At 24.1% G+C, this 20,468-nt stretch overlaps 1 protein-coding gene across 2 annotated transcripts in view; it reads left to right on the plus strand.

Moving 5' to 3' along the window:
* The window catches only part of LOC129612859 (homeobox protein araucan-like), a 235,899-nt gene that overhangs the window by 123,044 nt on the left and 92,387 nt on the right, over positions 1–20,468 (plus strand). For both annotated transcript variants that reach the window (XM_055526648.1, XM_055526649.1), the window contains exon 3: positions 16,152–16,270. In XM_055526648.1, coding sequence (XP_055382623.1) covers positions 16,152–16,270 — 119 coding nt within the window. The remainder of the gene's footprint in view (positions 1–16,151; positions 16,271–20,468) is intronic.

Here is a 20,468-nt window from a genome sequence, read left to right on the forward strand (position 1 = left end):
GTGCTGTATTACAAACCATTGGTTTGACCCAATTTTATTATTCTATAATTTGATATTCATTAAAAAAATATATTGTAGAATAATTACATATTTTAATTTATTTATTTTATATTTCTTTTAAATAAAATTATATTGCATTCTTAAAAATATTTAAATAAATTAATAAAAAAGAAATTATTTTTTATATTTTACATACTTAATGACTTATATAGAATGCACGATTTCTTTTTAATTATAATATGCGTGGGTGTAATTAAATATTTTATAATATCCTGGAATATTAATATAACGAAATATTTAAAATTATATTCTAATAAATAATAATCAATAGTTTATGAAAAACTAGTCTGATTAATTAATAAATAAAATTTTTGTAGTAATGTCCTCTATGTAGTAATAACGTAATTTTAATTGAAAAATGCTGTAAAATGTTAATTTATTTAAATTTTTTTTAGCTATATTTATTTTATATATTAATTACCTATATAATATGTAAAATATGTAAATACTTATATTTTTTATAAAATTCTAAAAATTGCAGTTTAATATCAATATACAAGATATACAGTCAAATTTCTCTATCTCGTACTCTCTATAACAAAAACTTCTCCTTAATTCGAACAATTTACTTATGTTTACTTAGCATTTTAAAATATTTTTGCATAATATTTTCATTTCTTTAACTCTAACTCTTCCCTATTTCCAATTTTTTTGTCGACATTTTATGAGTTCGAGATATAGACATTCCACTGTGATTTAAAAATAATTAAAAGAATATAAAATTATAGAAACGGTGTTTATAATTGTTATAGAAATTATTCACTTTCTTGTCTAATAAAAATAAAAAATATTAATAATATAATTGCCGATTTTCAGTGATTATCGGAGATTTTCTGTACTTTCCTTCCTTAAATTATTAATAAAATTTTAGAATAATTCCGATTCCGACTAAGTGCTTTCTACAATTAATTTTTAAATCATTAGTTTGTATATTTAAGTTTGTATTGAGCACATTATTAATAGACAAGGTCTTGTTTTCTAAAATGTGAGTTTTTCTGAATTCAGTGACTTGCAATCGGTTATTTAAGCCCTTAAATTGAATATAAAAACATATTTTAGGAATACATAGAAATTTTTTGTATAGTAATGCGTAAACATATAGTCCAAGTGAAGTTTAACACTTTTTTAATATCATGGCAATATCAAATTCCGCATAATCTAATTTTGTATTCTAGCGAATTGTAGTTAAAAATTTACTTCAAAATTTCATGTAAAATTATATTGATACAAATTGGTATTGTTTTAAATGCAAGCGTAATTAAGTTAAAGTACAATTTTTTCACTTAGATGGTTTTCACTTTTTACATACACAAAACTCTATTGAAACTAGGAAATAATTTATTTTGTACGTTTGTATATTATGCCTATTACCTTAATAAATTTTTTTATACATTGTACCTATTAAATGATGAAGAGAATTTTTACCGACGGCATTATGTAAAGAAATTTTTTTGCATTAATCGTTTTTATATATTAACAGACTACTAATACTGAAATTTTTATTAAAATTATTTCTGTCTGCGTTCCAGAATTTATTTGAAAATTGTTGATATATTAAAAAAATACTTGCCTGGGACTCAACTAAAATTGAAAAATCATTGAAATATAAAAAAAATTTCTGTCCACGAAACGCAATTAAAATATAAAAATCGTAAAATTATAAAGAAGGATCAATCTTGAAGGTAATTTGAATGAAAATTTAAATGAGGACACAGTCATTTGTCATTCTGTAGAAGACATGTCTGGGCTGAATATGGCAAAATTTTGTGTTTTGAAAAAAAATTTAATATTATTGTTGAATATTAACCCAAGCTGTACCTTGTATTCTACTAAAATTTCATGATGTTAGCCAATAATGTTATCTATTTTTCTTTCAACAACTTTAAGAACCTTTTAATTAAATTTTTAAATATTTTAGAAAATGCATTGATTTTTTTCTAAATATTTTATGAAAATCTTATAATATTCTATAAAATGACTTTAATATTATATTTTTTGAATTTTATGATTTCATACACTACTGTACTACAATATCATCTATAAGAAGTTTATGTACCTATAATGAAAACAGGACATTTTTATCAAGCCATAATATGAAAGCAATATTATATAAACATATAGACATACATGTATATATACAGATTCCATTTTATAATTATTATTTAAATATTAAAATTTTCTTACTATGTACAATAAAAAATTTTATATGTATATATAATTAAAATATAATATACAAACATCTATAGGTACATACATAATATAGAAAATGTGTTTCATCTTCTATAAATTTATTTAAAATTATTATGTATTATAAATTTATATATAATGTATACATTTAAATATAAATAATATGCAAAATAATTATGTATATGAAAATATATATAATATTAAAATATATATATACACCTGAATATTTTATCATTACCATTATTTTAATATTATTATCATGATGGCTTCTGGCATTGTATTAATAATTAATTTATTCACTGAAAATAATTTTATTCAATTGCTATTATAAAATTTTACATTATATTATTTAAATATATAAGTATCGTATATATCGTATATATTTCTATATAATATAATATCATAATTTTATGTACTATTTTAATAAACATATTTATGTAGAGAAATTATTATATATGTGTATATAATTAAGAGTGGGACATTTGTAATTTTATTACTTTTTTAAATTTGTCCGTAATTTCCATTCTAAAAAAATTATATTTGGAACAGAATTACTGACATACTGCGAGAAGGTTATTGAAGCTTTAGGGATCCTATACCTGTTGTGATATATGCAATTTTATTCGAAATTTTACACCATATTAAGAACTTCCTTTCGGTGTAGTAAAAAATATTGGTTTATGATTATTGAATATTTTGTTAAATTTTTAACAATAGGTTGTTAGACAAATATCGTTGATGTCTCGTTTGTTTTATAATTCGGGTAAAGCTTTTATACAAAATTGTGTGATGAAGTTGCACACTAGAATTACCGATTATTGTAATGTGCACTTCTCCGTACCGTTAAATGGTTTTTAGGATTAAAATTATTACAAAAAATTTCCCTTTGTGGTGTATTATTCTAAACTAAACCGTATATGTTAAAAAAATGTGATTATGCTAAATAATTTATTAAAATTTGATGACGTCTGGTCTTGGAGTACTTTTTTTTAGCATATATTTTCTAAATAAGCTATTGATTTCGATTGGTTAAGATTTTGTTTAGTAATATCAGTCAATTGAATGATAAATTTGATCACGAAAATAAAATTTCTAGAGCTGCTTAGTACTTACTTTTTGGTAATAGTCCCTAATTGTATTAAGGTACAGTGGTAGTAGAGATGGAATAAATCAAGAATTTAAATTATATCGAATTTCCTGAAAATATTCTTTAAATAAAAATTTTAATACAATGGCCTAGAAAATTTAGTTTGGATTCATTGTTCTTTAATTACTTTATTAATTGCGGCTACAAGCTTCCAATAAATTTTTCAGTTATTAACATTTTATGAATTAGCTTTTAAATAGAAAGTATAAACTCTTGCACGGCCCACTCTATTCGATTTTTATTTTGGATCCATAAATTCTGTATATAATATATACATGTACATATATATATTTTATAAAAAAATTCATGTATATTAAAATTTTATGCAAAAGAAAATTATACTCAATTCAAAATTAATATTATGATATTATGGTAACAGTTGTTGTTAAAATTCATGAATATTTATGAAAATTTATGTTTAACATTGTTATATTATTTCTTTGGAAACTTTTGAATTACAAAAAAGAAAAAAAAAAGTATCAAAAATAATTGAGGAAAACAAAAGGACTTTTTGTTTTTCATTGTAGTTTTTATTCCTTAAACAAAAAAAATTTAAAATTCAGAAATTGAGGAGGAAAAAAAATAATTTTTGTTTTATAAAATTAAAAATTCAATTTGTTCTTTTACTGTTGAACTTCAATCAACTAGAATTTTTAGGAGTCCGAAAAAAAATCATAAATTCCTGTCTGTGTGTGTGTGTAAGTGTGGTTGTGCTTTAATTATGCAAAATTATTGCAAAAAATTTAATGATATTTTAATAAAATTTTAATAAGAAATCGAATTTTTTCACTTGATGTTTTGTAGAATTTAAAATTTTTGATGTAAATGTCAGTTGTGACAATATTCATCTGCCATTATTATAATATTTTTATTTTGTAAAATTTATCTGTAATTTAATTATAATATTCCATAATAATTGGTTTGTTTTTTTAAATTTAAAATTATTTTTGTATTAATGAGAAAAAATTAATTTGTTTTAAGGCAAGAAAATTTTCAGTTCAAATCTTTGTTTTTTGAGACACTATTATAATAAATTTATTTAAGGAAAATTTAAGCACTGTAGTTGCTACTCTGAATTAGCCTAAAAAAAATAATTTTATTTTGAATTGTATGCTGAATGGACCGAACATAAATTGAGTCGGGTTCATATAGAATATACGTGGCTTTATAGGGTTTTGATGAAAGATCATTGCGAAATTTTATGAACGTGTGCTAGAAATTATTTTATAAAGGATAATAAAATTATTGTTACCCAAAGTATTTAAAAATGTAGGAAAGAAAATCAAAGAATTATAGTTCGAGAAAAATTCGTGTTAAATTATTCAATATAAAGATTTCAAATTTAACTCAATCTCTTGTAGTATGAAAAATTAAAAAAAAATAATTTTTTGTTTAAATTTTTCGGAATTTAGGGCGCCATCTGTGAATTCTGATTTAAAATTCATTCCGGCATTTTTGATAATATTTATTTGGGAACCAGTAATCCATTCTAATTTAGAACGTTTTGAAACTTTTCACTGTAGAAATTTTATGTAAATAAACGCTACTTGATTATTGTTTAAAAGGTTTTTCAATTTTTTGAGAATATTATAGGCCTCGGAAATTCAGTCAGGGGCCGATCTTACCTTTAGTATCATATCAGAACCAATTTTTAGACTTGTTTGAAATTTAATTTTAAGGGTTGTGATTACTAAAGGAAGTAACTGACGAACTTTTCATGGAATTCGGACGGTACGTCTAAGAGCCAAAACTACATTTTTTTAGGTATGTTAAATAAAAGCTTCCCAACGTCCTCAAGGAAGTGTTTAAAAGACTAAACAATACAAATTGCGATCGCTTATGTGGTGACCACATCAGACTTTTTTCTCAACTCAATACGCTTTATGCGAAATTTGTTAATACTAGTACCTGTAAGTATGCAATATTATGATAATTAATTTTTTATACAAAGTCTCATTAATTTGATTGACGTAAACCTTATTCATGGCGTTAATTTTATAATTTTTATGTTTTCATACACTCAAAGTGAAAAACAAATTAAATACATAATATTTTTTTTGTAATAAATTTTTTTTAAGAGTTTTTGAACCCTAACCTTAATTAATAAATTTTACATCTGTAACTTTTAAAGTACAATTCATTCTATGCATTTATAATAAAATAAACAAAAACCAGAACAATAAAAAACAGTGTGGAAGAAAAAAAAAAGCAATAATGTGTTTTTTACTATTTTTTTTTTCTCTGTGTTTTATTTTTGCTTTTTTTCTTAAAATTCAGTAAGTTAAGTACCACCTATTATAACTTGTTTATAACATACATGATTTTTAATGGAGTTTTTAATAATTTTTAAAATGATTTTTCAATGATACTAAATTACCTTTAATTATTTTAAAAGATGAAAATTTTCATTAACTTTGTTACGTTATTGTTGCTTTAGCACAGACCTCCAATTATTCTTATATACAATTTCATATTATGCAAGATCTATAATTTGTATTTCACATTTAATATTTTATATGGTTACTCGTATAAATTCACTTGTTTTGTATTATTACTTTTAATGTTCGCTTTTATTGCTTGTACCACACATTATTTTTTTTAACCCTACCGTTTATATGCGTACTACATGTACGTTGAAAATTTAATTTTACCGCCATATTTTAAGTGTTTTTCTTCAATAGCTAACTATACAATTTTTATATTAATTTGTAAATAGATACCTACATTATGTTTATTGTATAATTGAAAATTTTATAGAATCAATAATGTCCTAGGTTTTTCAGATACACTTGATAAAATGATGTGAATTTAGTTAGAAATGAGAAGTGTCTGTTTAAATAATAATTTCATATTTAATTTTCAGAATATTTCATTTAATAAATTCCTAAGAATAAGATATTATATTTCCGAATAAATTTGAATTAATATTCAAATCCAGTCTTTTTAACAGACCCTGGTTGTTACTTGATCAAATATCAAATTTGAAAGTGAATAAAACATTTTTCGTAGCATTAATTATGGTTAAATTTATGAATAGTTCTCTATGCCAATTGCATTCTATCACTTTGTGATATGTGCAGGATGACTGTGTGCTGGGTTCCCGGTCACATCGAGGTACAGGGAAACGAGATGGCAAATTATCTTGCAAGGGGTAGGGCGTGCAGGGATGCTGACCTAGTGGATTTCGCGGTACGTTTGCCGCTGAAGAAGTTCCTTATTATCATATATATGGAGACTAAAAGGAGGCTTGTGGGCGGGAGCTCTCACGTATAGGGTGGTTAGAGCGATGTGGCCTAATAGAGACGAAAAGAGAAAAAAGGCATTGTTGGGATATTGTAGGACTGATCTCAACATAATGATGAGAGCGCTGATAGGTTATTGATTCTTAGAGAAAATAGTCAAGAGTCTTGGACCCGCAATAACGGATATCTGTCGTGGATGTCAGGATATTGAGGAGATGGAAGATGTCGTGCATGTTTTTTGTGCTTGTCCCTCTCTGATGTGGAATGGGAAACCTATACCGAGGGTTTTGTTTTATGATAGCCTAGATGACCTTTCATCTAGAGGGGAGTCTTTGGCGCAGCTTTTGAGATTCACAAAGGAAGTTAGTTGGTTCCGGTAGATGATTTTTGGGATTTTATTACGTAATGGTTGTTATTTTAGGAGTTTTCGATGGGTCTTTTTGTTGGCATTTTATATGGGCTTCGCGTAGATCGCACTCCTCTCTTACTATTACTACATTCTATCATTTAATAACTAGATTAACTAGATTTTCATATATTTATTATTTACTATGAAATAAAACCATTTGAGCTCCATTGAGCATTTAGTCAAATATAACTATAAGCGCATAATGCTCAAAATGAATATTTAAATAAAATTTCGCCTGAGTATATGCAATTTTTTTTTTTTTTTGTGATTTATATTTTCTTACTCTTTAACATTGGGTCTTATTGTTTCACAATTTAAATTGTTTTTTTTTTACATACCGAGTTATGCACTTTGCAAAGCTTTCTTTATAATGTTTTTAAATTCTCCCACGTTTTGATTTTATAATAAAGATCGTTCCTCTCAATTATTTAATTTATTTTCTATGACATAATTATAGACTAATTACTTTTCAGTAATATTATTCGGAAATGGTATGGCATATTAATTAAGGGGTAATATTTTGCTAAAAGTTCAAATTACTTACCCTTCCATTTCCTCATATTTTCAATTCCAATGTAGCAATTTTTGGTATGGCATGCTTCAGAATTACAAGAAATTTAATAAGTGAACATTTTAAATCATAATTAAAGAAATTTTTCTTAAAATTACAGTTTCGCCTAAGTAATTTAGAAATATTTTCGTTTTTTTTTATAATTTAATAATAATTTTGAAAGAAAAAGTAATAAAAATTTATTAATGAAATAAGAAGAGAATAAAAAATAAAATAAAAGAACAGGACAATAAAAATAAAAGAGAGTAACAAAAAAAAAGTGCTCATTCTGTTCCAGCAAATTCCATTTTTCACATTTGAGTAAATTTTTTTTAGTGTAAACTTTTTGTAATAAAATTTTTTCACCAACAAACAACAATAATAATAAAAAAAAAAAAATTAAGAGAATAAAAAGGAAATTGTAATAATTTAATTACGGTTTTAAACTGTGGTTGAAGTGATGGCGTTTAAAAAACCATTTTAGGGCGCATTTAATTGAAGTTTTTTTGTTTGTTGTTGTTGTTGTATTTTTTATTATGTTGTTTCATTGTTATTTTATTAACTTTGGTTTTTCATTTTTCATTGCTATTGTTTTTTTGATTTTTAATATTAGCTACTAAAATATTTGTTTTTTTTTTTTATAAATAATTACAAAAGAAAACAGTAAGTATAGAAAATTTTAAACAAGTTTTATGGAACGCCATTAAAATTAAACGCTTTGTAAAGAAACAAAATAAAAAGAAAATAAAGTTCAAATTTTTTTATGAATTGTAACCACTATATACGCGTCTCACTATATACACTCATAGCTACACGTATATGCGCTGAAATCTAATACTCTTATAACAATAATAAGAAAAATTAAAAAAAAAAAAAAATGGGGAATTTTGTTATATTAAAAAAAAAATTATCTGTTTGTGTGAAAGAGATGAGAATATTGTAAAGTTCAGATATAGTCATAATTATAATTAATTTTTGATTGGTGTTATACGGTAGTAAAGAGTGAGAGAAATTAAGATATAAAATTTTATATATGCAAATTAGAAATAAATTTTGCTTTAAAAGCTATATTAAAAATGTATTAAATAAATAAATTGTTATACATACAAAATGTTTGTTATGTAGCACAGTTATGTATATATGATAAAATGGTATATGAAACGGAATAGGTTTTTTAATATTTTAAATTAATTATTGTTATATTAAAATTAGTTCAAATTTGTGTCATTATTTTAATATTATATGAGATTTGCGACTGTTATGGCCAAAGGGTTGATAACAAGATGCTATTGCTTCAATTATTTTTAACTTCTCAACTTGTTTAAAAAATAGTTTTGTTTTTACATTATTGTCGTTTGAATTTTGGTGAAACAGAAACTTCTGGAAAATTATCCGATTAATTGAAATTCGAATAATTCCGAATAATAATCAAATTACACCGTGATATCTGACTAATCGATTAGATATATGTATATTTTAGATTATTGAAGAAAGATATGTGGGCAAGAGAACTCTTCCCTACCGACAATCGCATCTTGGTCACCTAACAGTCAGAATAATAGAGTCACGTAGAATCCCCTCATCGTCCCGTCAGAATCTTAACAAAACCGAGTTCAATTTTCCCATTTTGTGAAGGTGATATTTCACCAAACAATACTTATTCAAGAAACCATTAATAGCACTAACCCGATTTTGATCCATCAGCAGCTCTTAAAAGAACTTCCTTGAATAAGATGGAAGGAACAGCTTTGCATGATGACTTTTACTTATATATAAGTATTTTGTTTTAAAATTGAATATTTAACAAGGTATAGAGGTTATTAACGTGCTTCTACAGTATTATGTAGGATTTTTTGGAGAAAATATATTCGGATATTTTATTGCACATTAGGATTTGAAAAGCCTTTAAATTCCAACAAAATTATAAAACTTTTCACCATTTTGTAATTTTAAGATACAAAGAGACAGTTTTGAAAGTCAATATTAAAGATCGAATCTAAGTTTTTAAGAAAGAGGTTCAAATGAAATGTTTTAACAGAAATGTGGAGGAGATACAAAATTTTTTAAATTTTATTAGCTTTTATATGAGATCTTCATGATTTGTGGCTGTAATGTGCTGATTAAAATGGCAATTTTAATTTTTAATTTCACTCAAAATTTTATGTAGTAAAATATAAGTCATGTTATTTAATAAATTCAAAAAAAAAAAAAATTGTTATACTCTTGAATCATCTCGAAAAATTTTCCTACACTATAATGTCGTATAAATTTTTGCAGTATATTTTGTAATGATTGTAATTCGTTTTAATTTTAAAATAAATTAATAACTTTAATTAAAGACTGAGATCAATATTTTAGTGGTAGACTGTTATATATGCCATTATAACTTTCTGAAAACTACATAATAATTTTCTTAAAATTAAATACAGTAATTTATTATCTATAGAAATTCTCTATAATTAAATCATATTATTTAATATGGTAGAATTTTTATATTATATGCAAAAATTTCTTATAATAAATTATGAGATTATTTCTTAAAAATAAATCATGTTAAAAACTAATTTAATAATTAATTTCAAAGAAACCCACAACAGTATATTGTAATCAATTTCTTCATTTTATTTTAATATACTTTATAGGCTCTATTATTTTTTAAATATTTTAATAAATTTGAATTAATTTTTTAAAATTACTGATTATATTTAAACAATGAAATCTAATACATATTATGAATATTCAACGTATACGCATATTATTTAAAAAATTTTATGCAAAATATTAAAAAAAAAAATTAAATTTTATAAAAAAATAAAATTATCACAATAGAAAGAATCTATTGTAATAAGTTTATCATAAGCTCACGTTAAATTATACTTAAGATTAATCTTTAATAATATAAAAAAAATTTTAGATTATATGCAATATTAATTTCCCTATGCACAGGCTATATGCAGCACATACTCTTCCTATATTGTGTGTTAGTTCTCATTTTCTTATTGAAGCATTGAATGCCTATATATCAAATCGGGTGCACGTTGTGAGTTGAGTATAAGATTTTAAAACAAAATCGATTTCAATATTGTTTAAAACTCATGCATAAACGGAAAAATGCAAAAAATAGAAGAATTTTGCACGACAAATTTAGTGGTACCTACTGCCTATATGAGTAACAATAATTCGTTCAATATATATGAGGGAAAAAAAGATTTTTATCAGAATTGCCGATTATTATAATGTATCAATTATTGTAGTGTAAATATGAACAAGGCAACAGAGTCTAATATTAAATCCAAAGAAATATTTGGATTTTTGCAAAAGCTTACAGTCTGAATTAAAATTTTCTTTTTCATATTTAAAAATTTTTTTTATTATATTTAATTATGTTTTATGAAAATTTTTGAATTTTGAATTGAAAATTTTCAAGAAATGAACAAAATTAATCATAATTTGCAATTACAATATTATTGAGTTCTACTTCTTGTCGAAGCTCTCATATTGTATTAAAATTTTATGTTTTCGAAAATTTTTCAAACCTTAAAGCATTTAAGTGTTATGGTTAAAAAAAATTTAGTACGGTTAAATTTCTATACTGTAAAAAATTTTCACATATAATACTACAGTAAATTCGAAGATTCCGAATACCTTTAACAACAGTATCAAAATCTAAAGCAACAGTATTCAATATGACAATAAGAACAAGAATATAGAGCAAGCAAAAAATAAATTTTTAATTAAATTATGGAGTAAATTTACTACAAATATTTACCTGTATGTATTTTATTAAATTGAATCCATAAAAGAGTAATATTGCTCCATTTCAAGCTGCAAGGGAGTAACCCTCGTCCCACTATAAATTTTTTTTGTATTTTGAAGAAAACTGCAAAAATAAATAATAAAATTTGGTAGCCGCTTATCAATTTTTTGTGAATATTGTGTTCAATATAATTATAATCTATTGTCAAGAGTACTCATTCAATAGATCAAGTACTAAGCATAATAAATTTTTTCATCATAATTTTGAAATATATAAGTGACAAGAAAATTTAAATGTCATCAGAAATTTTCACAAAAGAATTTCTTTTATAAGAAAACACTGAAAAATTTTTCGAAAAATTCAATTTATAGCTATAGAACAACTACTACATCATTACAAGCTTTGTGCTCACGTCAAAAATAGTTATCTAAACATAATTGTAATTTTAAGATCTGAAATTAAAAATGACATCCATTTTAGAATAAATACTAGAAATTCTTTCCGTATAACAGTTAGATAACGTAACCAAATGACTGAGTCAAGGCAGAAAATTGAAAAAATTATTTCTTCTGAAACTGGACCATCTAATATTTACCGCTCTATAACGCTTTACCATCTAAGCTGCAGCAAATCGGTTTATTCTTCAAAAATCTGAATTAACAAAATGTTATAACAAAATCAATCTAGTATTGCATGTAATACATTTTAAAAATTTGCCTTGTACAAGAAAACCAATGCTAAACTATAACCTTGCTATATCCTATATAAATTGTACATTCTATATCTAACGTTCACACTCACAATATACTATAATATAGAATCAACTGATAACATTTTGAAAACAGGTAGCATTTTATCACTACACGAGTACAATGGCAGTAACATTATTAAAATATAAAAAGAACAATAAAACAAAAAAATAATTTTTTGCTTATAGCAATTTCACTATTTAACGTAGATAATCTTTTAACATCGATGAAAAGCTCTACTTTTAAACCACCTTTTCCATGTCGTGAAAAAGCCCAAACAATTAAAAAAAAAAAAATTTTATTTTTTATTTTGCCAACTACTTTCCATAATTTTTAAAAAATTTTTTTTCTTTTGGTTTAGTTTAATTATTCTTACACTAGTGTATTGAAGTTGAAGATTGTTGACTGTGAAAACACGCATCCCTTCATTTTATTTATTATAAACCTAGACAACACAATCATTATAATTTGCATTATATACGTATGTATGATTACACCATAATACATAATCATACCAATGGAATGATGTGCGTTCAATTGATCAATATTATAATGCCTATACAGTATAATCAGAGAATATTAATACAAAAAAAATATATATATTTTGAACGAGAAAATGCACACAATATAAACTGCATAATATTTAAAAGTATTCAAATATTCTCATACCTATAGTTCAACAGACACACACAACATGCATAGATATACAACATGTATGAAATGAATTTGTGTATGGTTGCATGTATGTATTTTATAAAAGCGAGCTATAACAATTCATAAAATGCTAATTAGTACGCAGTGGGTGATGACTATGACTGCAATAATATTCATGCCATCGATAACAAAAAGAAAAAATGAAAAACAAAAAAATGTTGTACGTAAAATATAATGAAAATAAAATAAAAAAAAAAAACAAGAATAATAGAAAAAATCATGACTGAAACGCACGCAAAGAATAATATGGAAAAACAGAATTAAAAAATTGAAAATGGAAAATTGCATTTTTCATACTATACAAAAAAAAAATTTTTTTTTTTCCAACTCCAATTTAGTTTTAAAATGATAACGCATTTATTTCTATCTCTTTCTATTAGTTTGAACTAAACAATAATAATGACACTATTACAACTAAGTATGTATTGGAGTCTTGTTAAAATTTCAATTCTATGTTGGAATTTGAGTATGAGTGTAAAAATTTTATTTTTCATGTTTTGTTGTTTTTTTCATTTTTCAAAATTCTTCTCACATGCATCATAAATAATTTATAGAAAAGAAGAAAAATAATTTTCTTTACAAGAAGAAAAATAATAAGGAAAACTCGTATGGGCCAAAAAAAAAAGTGAGGCTTTAAAGCTGGAGAAAAAAATTAATTTTAGAATAATTTTTTTACTTTTTGGAGTACAGGGCTGAATCCGGTTTGTAATTTTGACTCATAGTCCTTGGAAGGGATTTACCTGGTTTATAACCTATCAAGGTTTTATATTCTATCTTGAACAGAATACGTGTCAGAAAATCAAGTCTCTGCCTCACTTTCATTCAATTGGTGCTTCATTGTGTTTTACTACTTACTGGTAAGGTTGACTTAGATAGTTTCTACTTTTCTAAAATTTTGCAGTTTTATTGTAAAAAATTATTGAGCAATAATTTCAGCAGGCTGAAAAAGAAGCAATTATGAGCAATTTTCTGCTGAAATTTCTATTTCTATATTAGTTTGTTATATGTCTAATTGGGTCTTTGATATATTAGAATGAAAAGATTTTATTTAATAACACTAAATTTCATGTTTTTTTTTTTCCAATTTATTTTCATTATTGTTTTACAAATTTACTTCCATACATTGTATTTCGTGTTAAATTTATATCTAGTAAGTGATTTTAAAATATTTACTCGCATTGTTTACCCATTCTAATGGAAAATTGAAATTATAAAAAATAAAAATAATGCAATATAAAAAATAAATAAATTAGTAAAATTATAAAATAGAGAGAGAGAGAGAAAAAAATAGTGTAATTGTGCAGAAATATTTTGTATGTAAACAATAAATTTTTTTTAATATTATTAAAATAAATCAACAATAATTTTAAAAAAAAAAATTTTTTAATAAAAGTTTTTTGATGTTATAATTGAAAATATGTACAGAGCTTCACAGTATCATATAATAAAAAATATATGCCTATATACCTATAATACCTAATATACAAGAGAATTATAAGTACATTAATAAATGAGAACCTGATTTAAAAGAAAGGTATTGAGCAAAAAAAAACGTTTTTGAGAATTAAATGATTGGTATGAGTAGATTGTAAATTGTAGATTTCAAGGGAACCGAATGGAGCAAGAGGACACATCCCCCGGGCAACCGCAGACTTTCTCGACTTAATAATATTTCCGTATTAAGTATAAAATTCAAGATATCCCAAGGAAATTAGACAGCACTTCGCAAACGCCCACGAAACCCTGCCAAACAAGGCAATTGCGATGCCGAACAGTCAATACCGGGTAGTCGAAAAGAATGTTCACGATGGTATCGTTATCGCCCTCACGGAATTAGTACAAGGGACTGTTCGATTCTCCAGGTTATTCAAGTGAAACCATACCGGTCAGTACCCAGTTAAAGAAGTTCGCAATAGTAGGATTGTGGTTTCTACCTATCCCCAAAAACTTTGCGGTTAACCTTGTCCAGTGTGATGGAAAAAATTTCTTCGCAAGTATCTTCAATTTCCAATTGAATTAAAGAGTTATCCATCTGAATTCAAATTTGAATTTATTGCAATTTTTCACTTAATTCCAAAGTTTGAGGGAAAAACATAAAAGAGTAATTGAATTACTGATACAACGTGTAGTTTTTTAATTAATAAGTAATGTGCCTATTACACTAATAATATTAACTTAATAGAAATTTCTTCAGATACAATTGCAGACCAGATGTCATTTATAGAAGAAACTTCCATTAAGTTAATATAAAAGAGTAATATTATTTACAGAAACTCAAATATTAGAGATATAGAAAGTTTTCCCTTACAACCACAAACTTGTATATAACATTTTATACAACCGCAAATGAAAATTATGAATTGATTCTCTTTTCATCATACTTAAATATTTAAAAATTAAATAGTGAATGAAAATTATTACGTTATAGCATGCTAATAAAAGTTATTGAAAACATCGCATATTTAATTTAATCAAATCGCATTTGAATACAACAATATCTAGGTACTGCTCATGTTTTTAGATTCTGAAATTAAGTAATAAATTAAAATAATAAAAAACTACAAATTGAATACATTATAAAAGTGATGATGACTACTGAAAACTACTGATTTCATTTCATATTATTTAAAGAAGTTTATACGCACATTATTGGGCGCTCGTAAATCAATAATAAAATTAAATTATATAGTGCAATAGCATGGCAATATGATCTACATAGACTCAAAATACATTACATTGCAAATTATTAAATAATTTCTATTTTCTTATGTTTAAATAAATTTTGCTGATTTTCCTCAGAGCTACTGTTTAAATTCGCCTATTTAACAATATAACAATTTTTATATATTTTCTCAATTTTCCCCCTGCTTAACTTTTACAAATTAGCATGTATGGTATGGTTCAATTCATTGTATAATTTTAATTCTTTTTAAAAATCATTTATTATTTAAAAAAAGAAAAAAATTAATAAAATATGCAATAATAATTTTATGCAAATTTTAAACGCACAACTCCACACGTTTTTTGCAAAGACTCAAAAGTATAAAGTGTGTATAAAAGTGAAAGAAAAAAATTAAATTCATTTAAGAGTATAAAGAAAAATAAGAAAAGTCGTAGATTTCATGCAAATGTAAAATATAAAAGAAAAATAAAATTATAATTTCCATTTTTTGCAAAGTTATTATTGTTTGTTTTTTTTTTACAGGTTTCTTCAATTAAAAATTTTAATTAGAATAAGAAAAAAATTTTTTTTGTTATCTTTCATTAAATAAAAAAACATTGAATTTCATTTTAAAAAATTTTTAATTTTTCAATTATTTTTATACAATTTTTCAGAGTAATCCATATGGCCTAAAAGATAGCGGACCAACATCTGATATGGGTGCGTGGACGTCAGCGGGATTACAACCAACAACTGGTTATTATCCTTATGATCCAACGTTAGCTGCATACGGGTGAGTAATTTTAACTTTTTTTTATAAATTATAATTATAATTTTATTAACTGTTATATAATTATAATTTTATTAACTGTTATACTAGATCGAAACTGTTATACTTATAAAAAAATATTCTAAAAAACTGTTATACTAATAAAAATTATTCTAAACTGTTATACTTATAAAAATTATGATATATCTATTTTCTAAAATAGTTAGTGAATACTTCCAATGGTTAGAATTAAATATACAATCTGTTTTAAGAACAAATTTTTTTAAAAGAGGCAGGATGTATCTTAGATAATCTGAAATTTCTTTGCGACAATTTACATTATTACATTAGTCTTGAGTTAACGCACCGTATATGTTTTTGTATTTAAATTAATATGACTCAGGTTGTTGATTTTGAAATCAAATAATGTTATCCTAAAACATAGAGCTGAAATAAAATAAAATTACCACATAATATCGCTAAAATTCCATCTAAGTATCCCTAAAAGTATGCAAATTTTTTTATATTTTATTTTTATCAAAACTAAACCGCATAATTGTTCTATATTTTGAATTTCTACAATATATTTAGTTTTTTTTTTATTAAATTTGTAAAATCATAAATGTTTTGAATATTGTGGTCATTGAACTGCTTAAAACTTGTTAAAGAGAACAAAAAAGAAAAGAGGAAATTAAAATATTTTTTAACCAACACCATGTTTTAATATTCAAACTTTTATGAAAAATTTCAATATTAAATATGTATGCAGAAATAATATGTATACGTATATGAACAAATAAACCAAAAACTAATTACTCTGACTAGCCCATCTAAAATATAAATTCAAATTTTCATAAAAATGTACCATAATAGTTAACAACTTTTATTATTATTAATTTAAATCGCGTACTTAACACTTAACAGTGTAGCAAAAACAAAAAAAAGGAGCAAAATATAATAAGTTTATCTTATTGTTGATTTACTCATTTCAATGCAGACCAGAACTACAAAAACAAAAAAAACAATGACCTAATAGTAACAAATAGAAATATCAATATAACAAATAAACACAAGTACCAGAATGAAGAACGCGCCAAAGAAACTCCTTTTTATAGAATTATCCTTTAAATACAATTTTATTTTATTGGATTTTTTTACTCTATTGCTATATGGTATGTGCTTCCGTTTTAATTTTTATACGATTTTTATATTCTTTGCATTCATTCGGAATCATTCTATGAATACTTAGATTCTATATATACAGAGTTGTTGCTTTTAATATTAAAATCATTACTCGGGTTTTCATTTCTATTCTCCTTTTTAAGCGCAACAAAGAGATAAATGTTTTAGGTTATATTGTGTGGTCGATTAAAGTGCAACCACTTTGTGAGATTTTAATATTGTAAAGATTTCGTTCTATGAATATAATATTATGTTGAATGAAAGAATATTTGTGTGTGTGTTCACATGTACAAAATATACAGTATTAAAAATAAAAATGAAGATAAAAATGAAATTTTCTCCTTTTTCTGCACTAAACTTTTTAAATCATTCTTTTTGTATGAGATTCTTTTATCACCAGCATATTATACAGAATGTTTGTTCTTCACATACAACTATTTTTGAAAATTATTCAAATCTAATTACTGTTATTAAAAATGTATTGAAAATAATTTAAAATTGAGATAAAATAAAAATCAGATACAACATTCGGTATGAGTATGATATCTGTATGAAGCAATAAAATTTTAGTATGATAATAAAAAATTTTGAGTTTTTAAAATCTGTCCATTAAATTCTGCCAAAAATCATATTAAAATGAAGAGACAATCTTCTTAAAGTCATGGTATAACATAAAACTGTTCATAAGACTTGTTTATTGCTGCAATCAAACCATGATTTGAAGCATATTCAAACAAATTTTGAATGTTTGTTTTATGAAAGACTTTGCATTGCAAAGAGCTAGAACTTTGTGCAAAAAACGATAATTTATTAATTTGAGAAAAATTCTCTAATTCCTTAATTCTGATGAAGAAACTGTTTTGTTATAACTATTTAAATCAGCAGTCAAATGAAACACCGTGAATCAATTTGTAAAGTACAAGAGCAATATACGAACTAAAAAGGATTCAATTAAAAAATTTTCAGTTTTTTTCTTTATCAATTCCATTCTTTTTTGTATTTCTTCACCGACACTAAAGTGCTCTGTCTCACTAAAGTGATGTAGAAGAATTGATGGAGTGCGGGAGTTTTATTTTTTATTTTTTTTTGGAATTGGTTATCTTGTAATGAAAAATCGTTGTTACGTTTAAAGAATTCTAGATAATTTTATTGTCGAGAAGAAAATTTAGTTCTTTATTTCTCTATTACTATTCGTCTTCTGTTCATTTCCGTATTTTTTATATCATTTATTTTATTTATACTCCCTGCAATTGAATGTTATATGATATATAAAATAAGAATTGCAATGTAGAATAAAAAAAAGCAGTTGTAATTCATTTGTATTCACAGGATAATAAAGTATAATAGTTAAAAAAAATAGTGAAAATATTGTATAAGTAATAATTGATTTGACCGCTATACTAGAGTAATAATCTAGAATAAAAATTAGGAAAAATTGGAATTGAGATTGTGTTGATACCAAATATATTACGAATTATATTGTGTTGCCTAGGAGGAAAAATAGATATTTAAGGATAGCAAGGAAGATTTTTATTTGTTGCATCGAAATTTGTGTAATTTCAGAACAAATTTAAGTCAAATTTATAATTATTGTTGAATTAAAGAAAAAGATATAAAAATATTTAATTAAATATAGATTTTTTTAGCACTTGAAAATCGTTGAACAAAATTTGACATTGATCGAATTGATCAGATTTATTGGGAAATTTTTAACACTTAAAAGGAAAATTGCTGAGATTGGCGATGAATGCAATTGAGTTGAGAAAAGTTATCAGTATTTTTAATGATGTTTCATTATAATTGGTTTCAGAGAACATTAGCGCGGTAATAATTGATTCAAAGACCAGTTGCTTCAATTTTTTAGCATCAGATATCATCATCTCAATCAATTACCACACAATGACATGGCTGCTTGTTAATCGTTTCAATTAGCCTACATCAGTAGAAGGAACAACTATTACTTCGAATTTCCTTAAGAAAATCTCTTAAAATCATAATTATCTATTTTAATCCGTAATTGAATAATATTATTGCTATTAAACTTTAATTATAAATCAATTCATTAATGATCTGCTCATTTAATTATTATTCATTGTACTTTTATATATATTACGATTTCGAGTATGAAAATATTTGATTAAATCCTTGTTATATTTATTCCTTTAAATACTTAACATATTCGCCTATAGGTATACATGCATTTACTTACATAATCATATTTAATAAATAAATCATTTAATTTTTTTTTGAAAATTTTCGCCTTCTTTCCATGCCACGTTTTATTATTCTCGTTATTATCATAACAATACTATAATTTATCTGTTATACAAAACAAATCAAAACTAAAACAGCATTTTATAAGCACACATATTATGTAGAATAAAAAAATCAACACAATAATCACATAATTTATACATATTATGTATAAATTTGTATAAGTACATAATAATAATATGTCAAAAGCAACGTAAATAATAATAAGGCAATCAAAATTCAATATTTTTTTTTATAACACAACAATAATAATAATAACTAATATTACAATCAATAAGAGGAGAAAAAAAAACGAAATCAAACTATTATTCTGTCATATTATATTACAGTTATTTAGTAGATACCATTTTTATTAGTTTGGTTCTTATTGTTGGGTGGGCACGGCATATAATCGTAAATATAACAATAATAGTATAATAAAAATTGAAAAAAAAATAGAGTGTAGAGTGTAAAAATTCTAATATAATCGAATTGTTTTCCTTATATCGTTATCCCTGTTATATTGGATTATAAATAATATATTGGTAAACAAGAAAAATAATATGAAAGGATATTAGGTTTTTTCATTTCCCTTAATAATTTCCATCTACGATAGGACTTTTAGGACGAATTTTTTTCAGATAAGTTTTAATTAAATTCAAATTAATAATAAAATAAACAATTAGTTACAAATACGTATATATAAGGTCACAGAAATTGTAAGAAATATTTTTCAGGCCCAGCTATTCTAACATTTTATTATATCTAGCGCTTCATCTTTTGAATC

Source organism: Condylostylus longicornis, unplaced genomic scaffold, assembly GCF_029603195.1.
Source record: "Condylostylus longicornis isolate FDR11 unplaced genomic scaffold, ASM2960319v2 ptg000077l, whole genome shotgun sequence".
NCBI classification, from domain to species: domain Eukaryota; kingdom Metazoa; phylum Arthropoda; class Insecta; order Diptera; family Dolichopodidae; genus Condylostylus; species Condylostylus longicornis.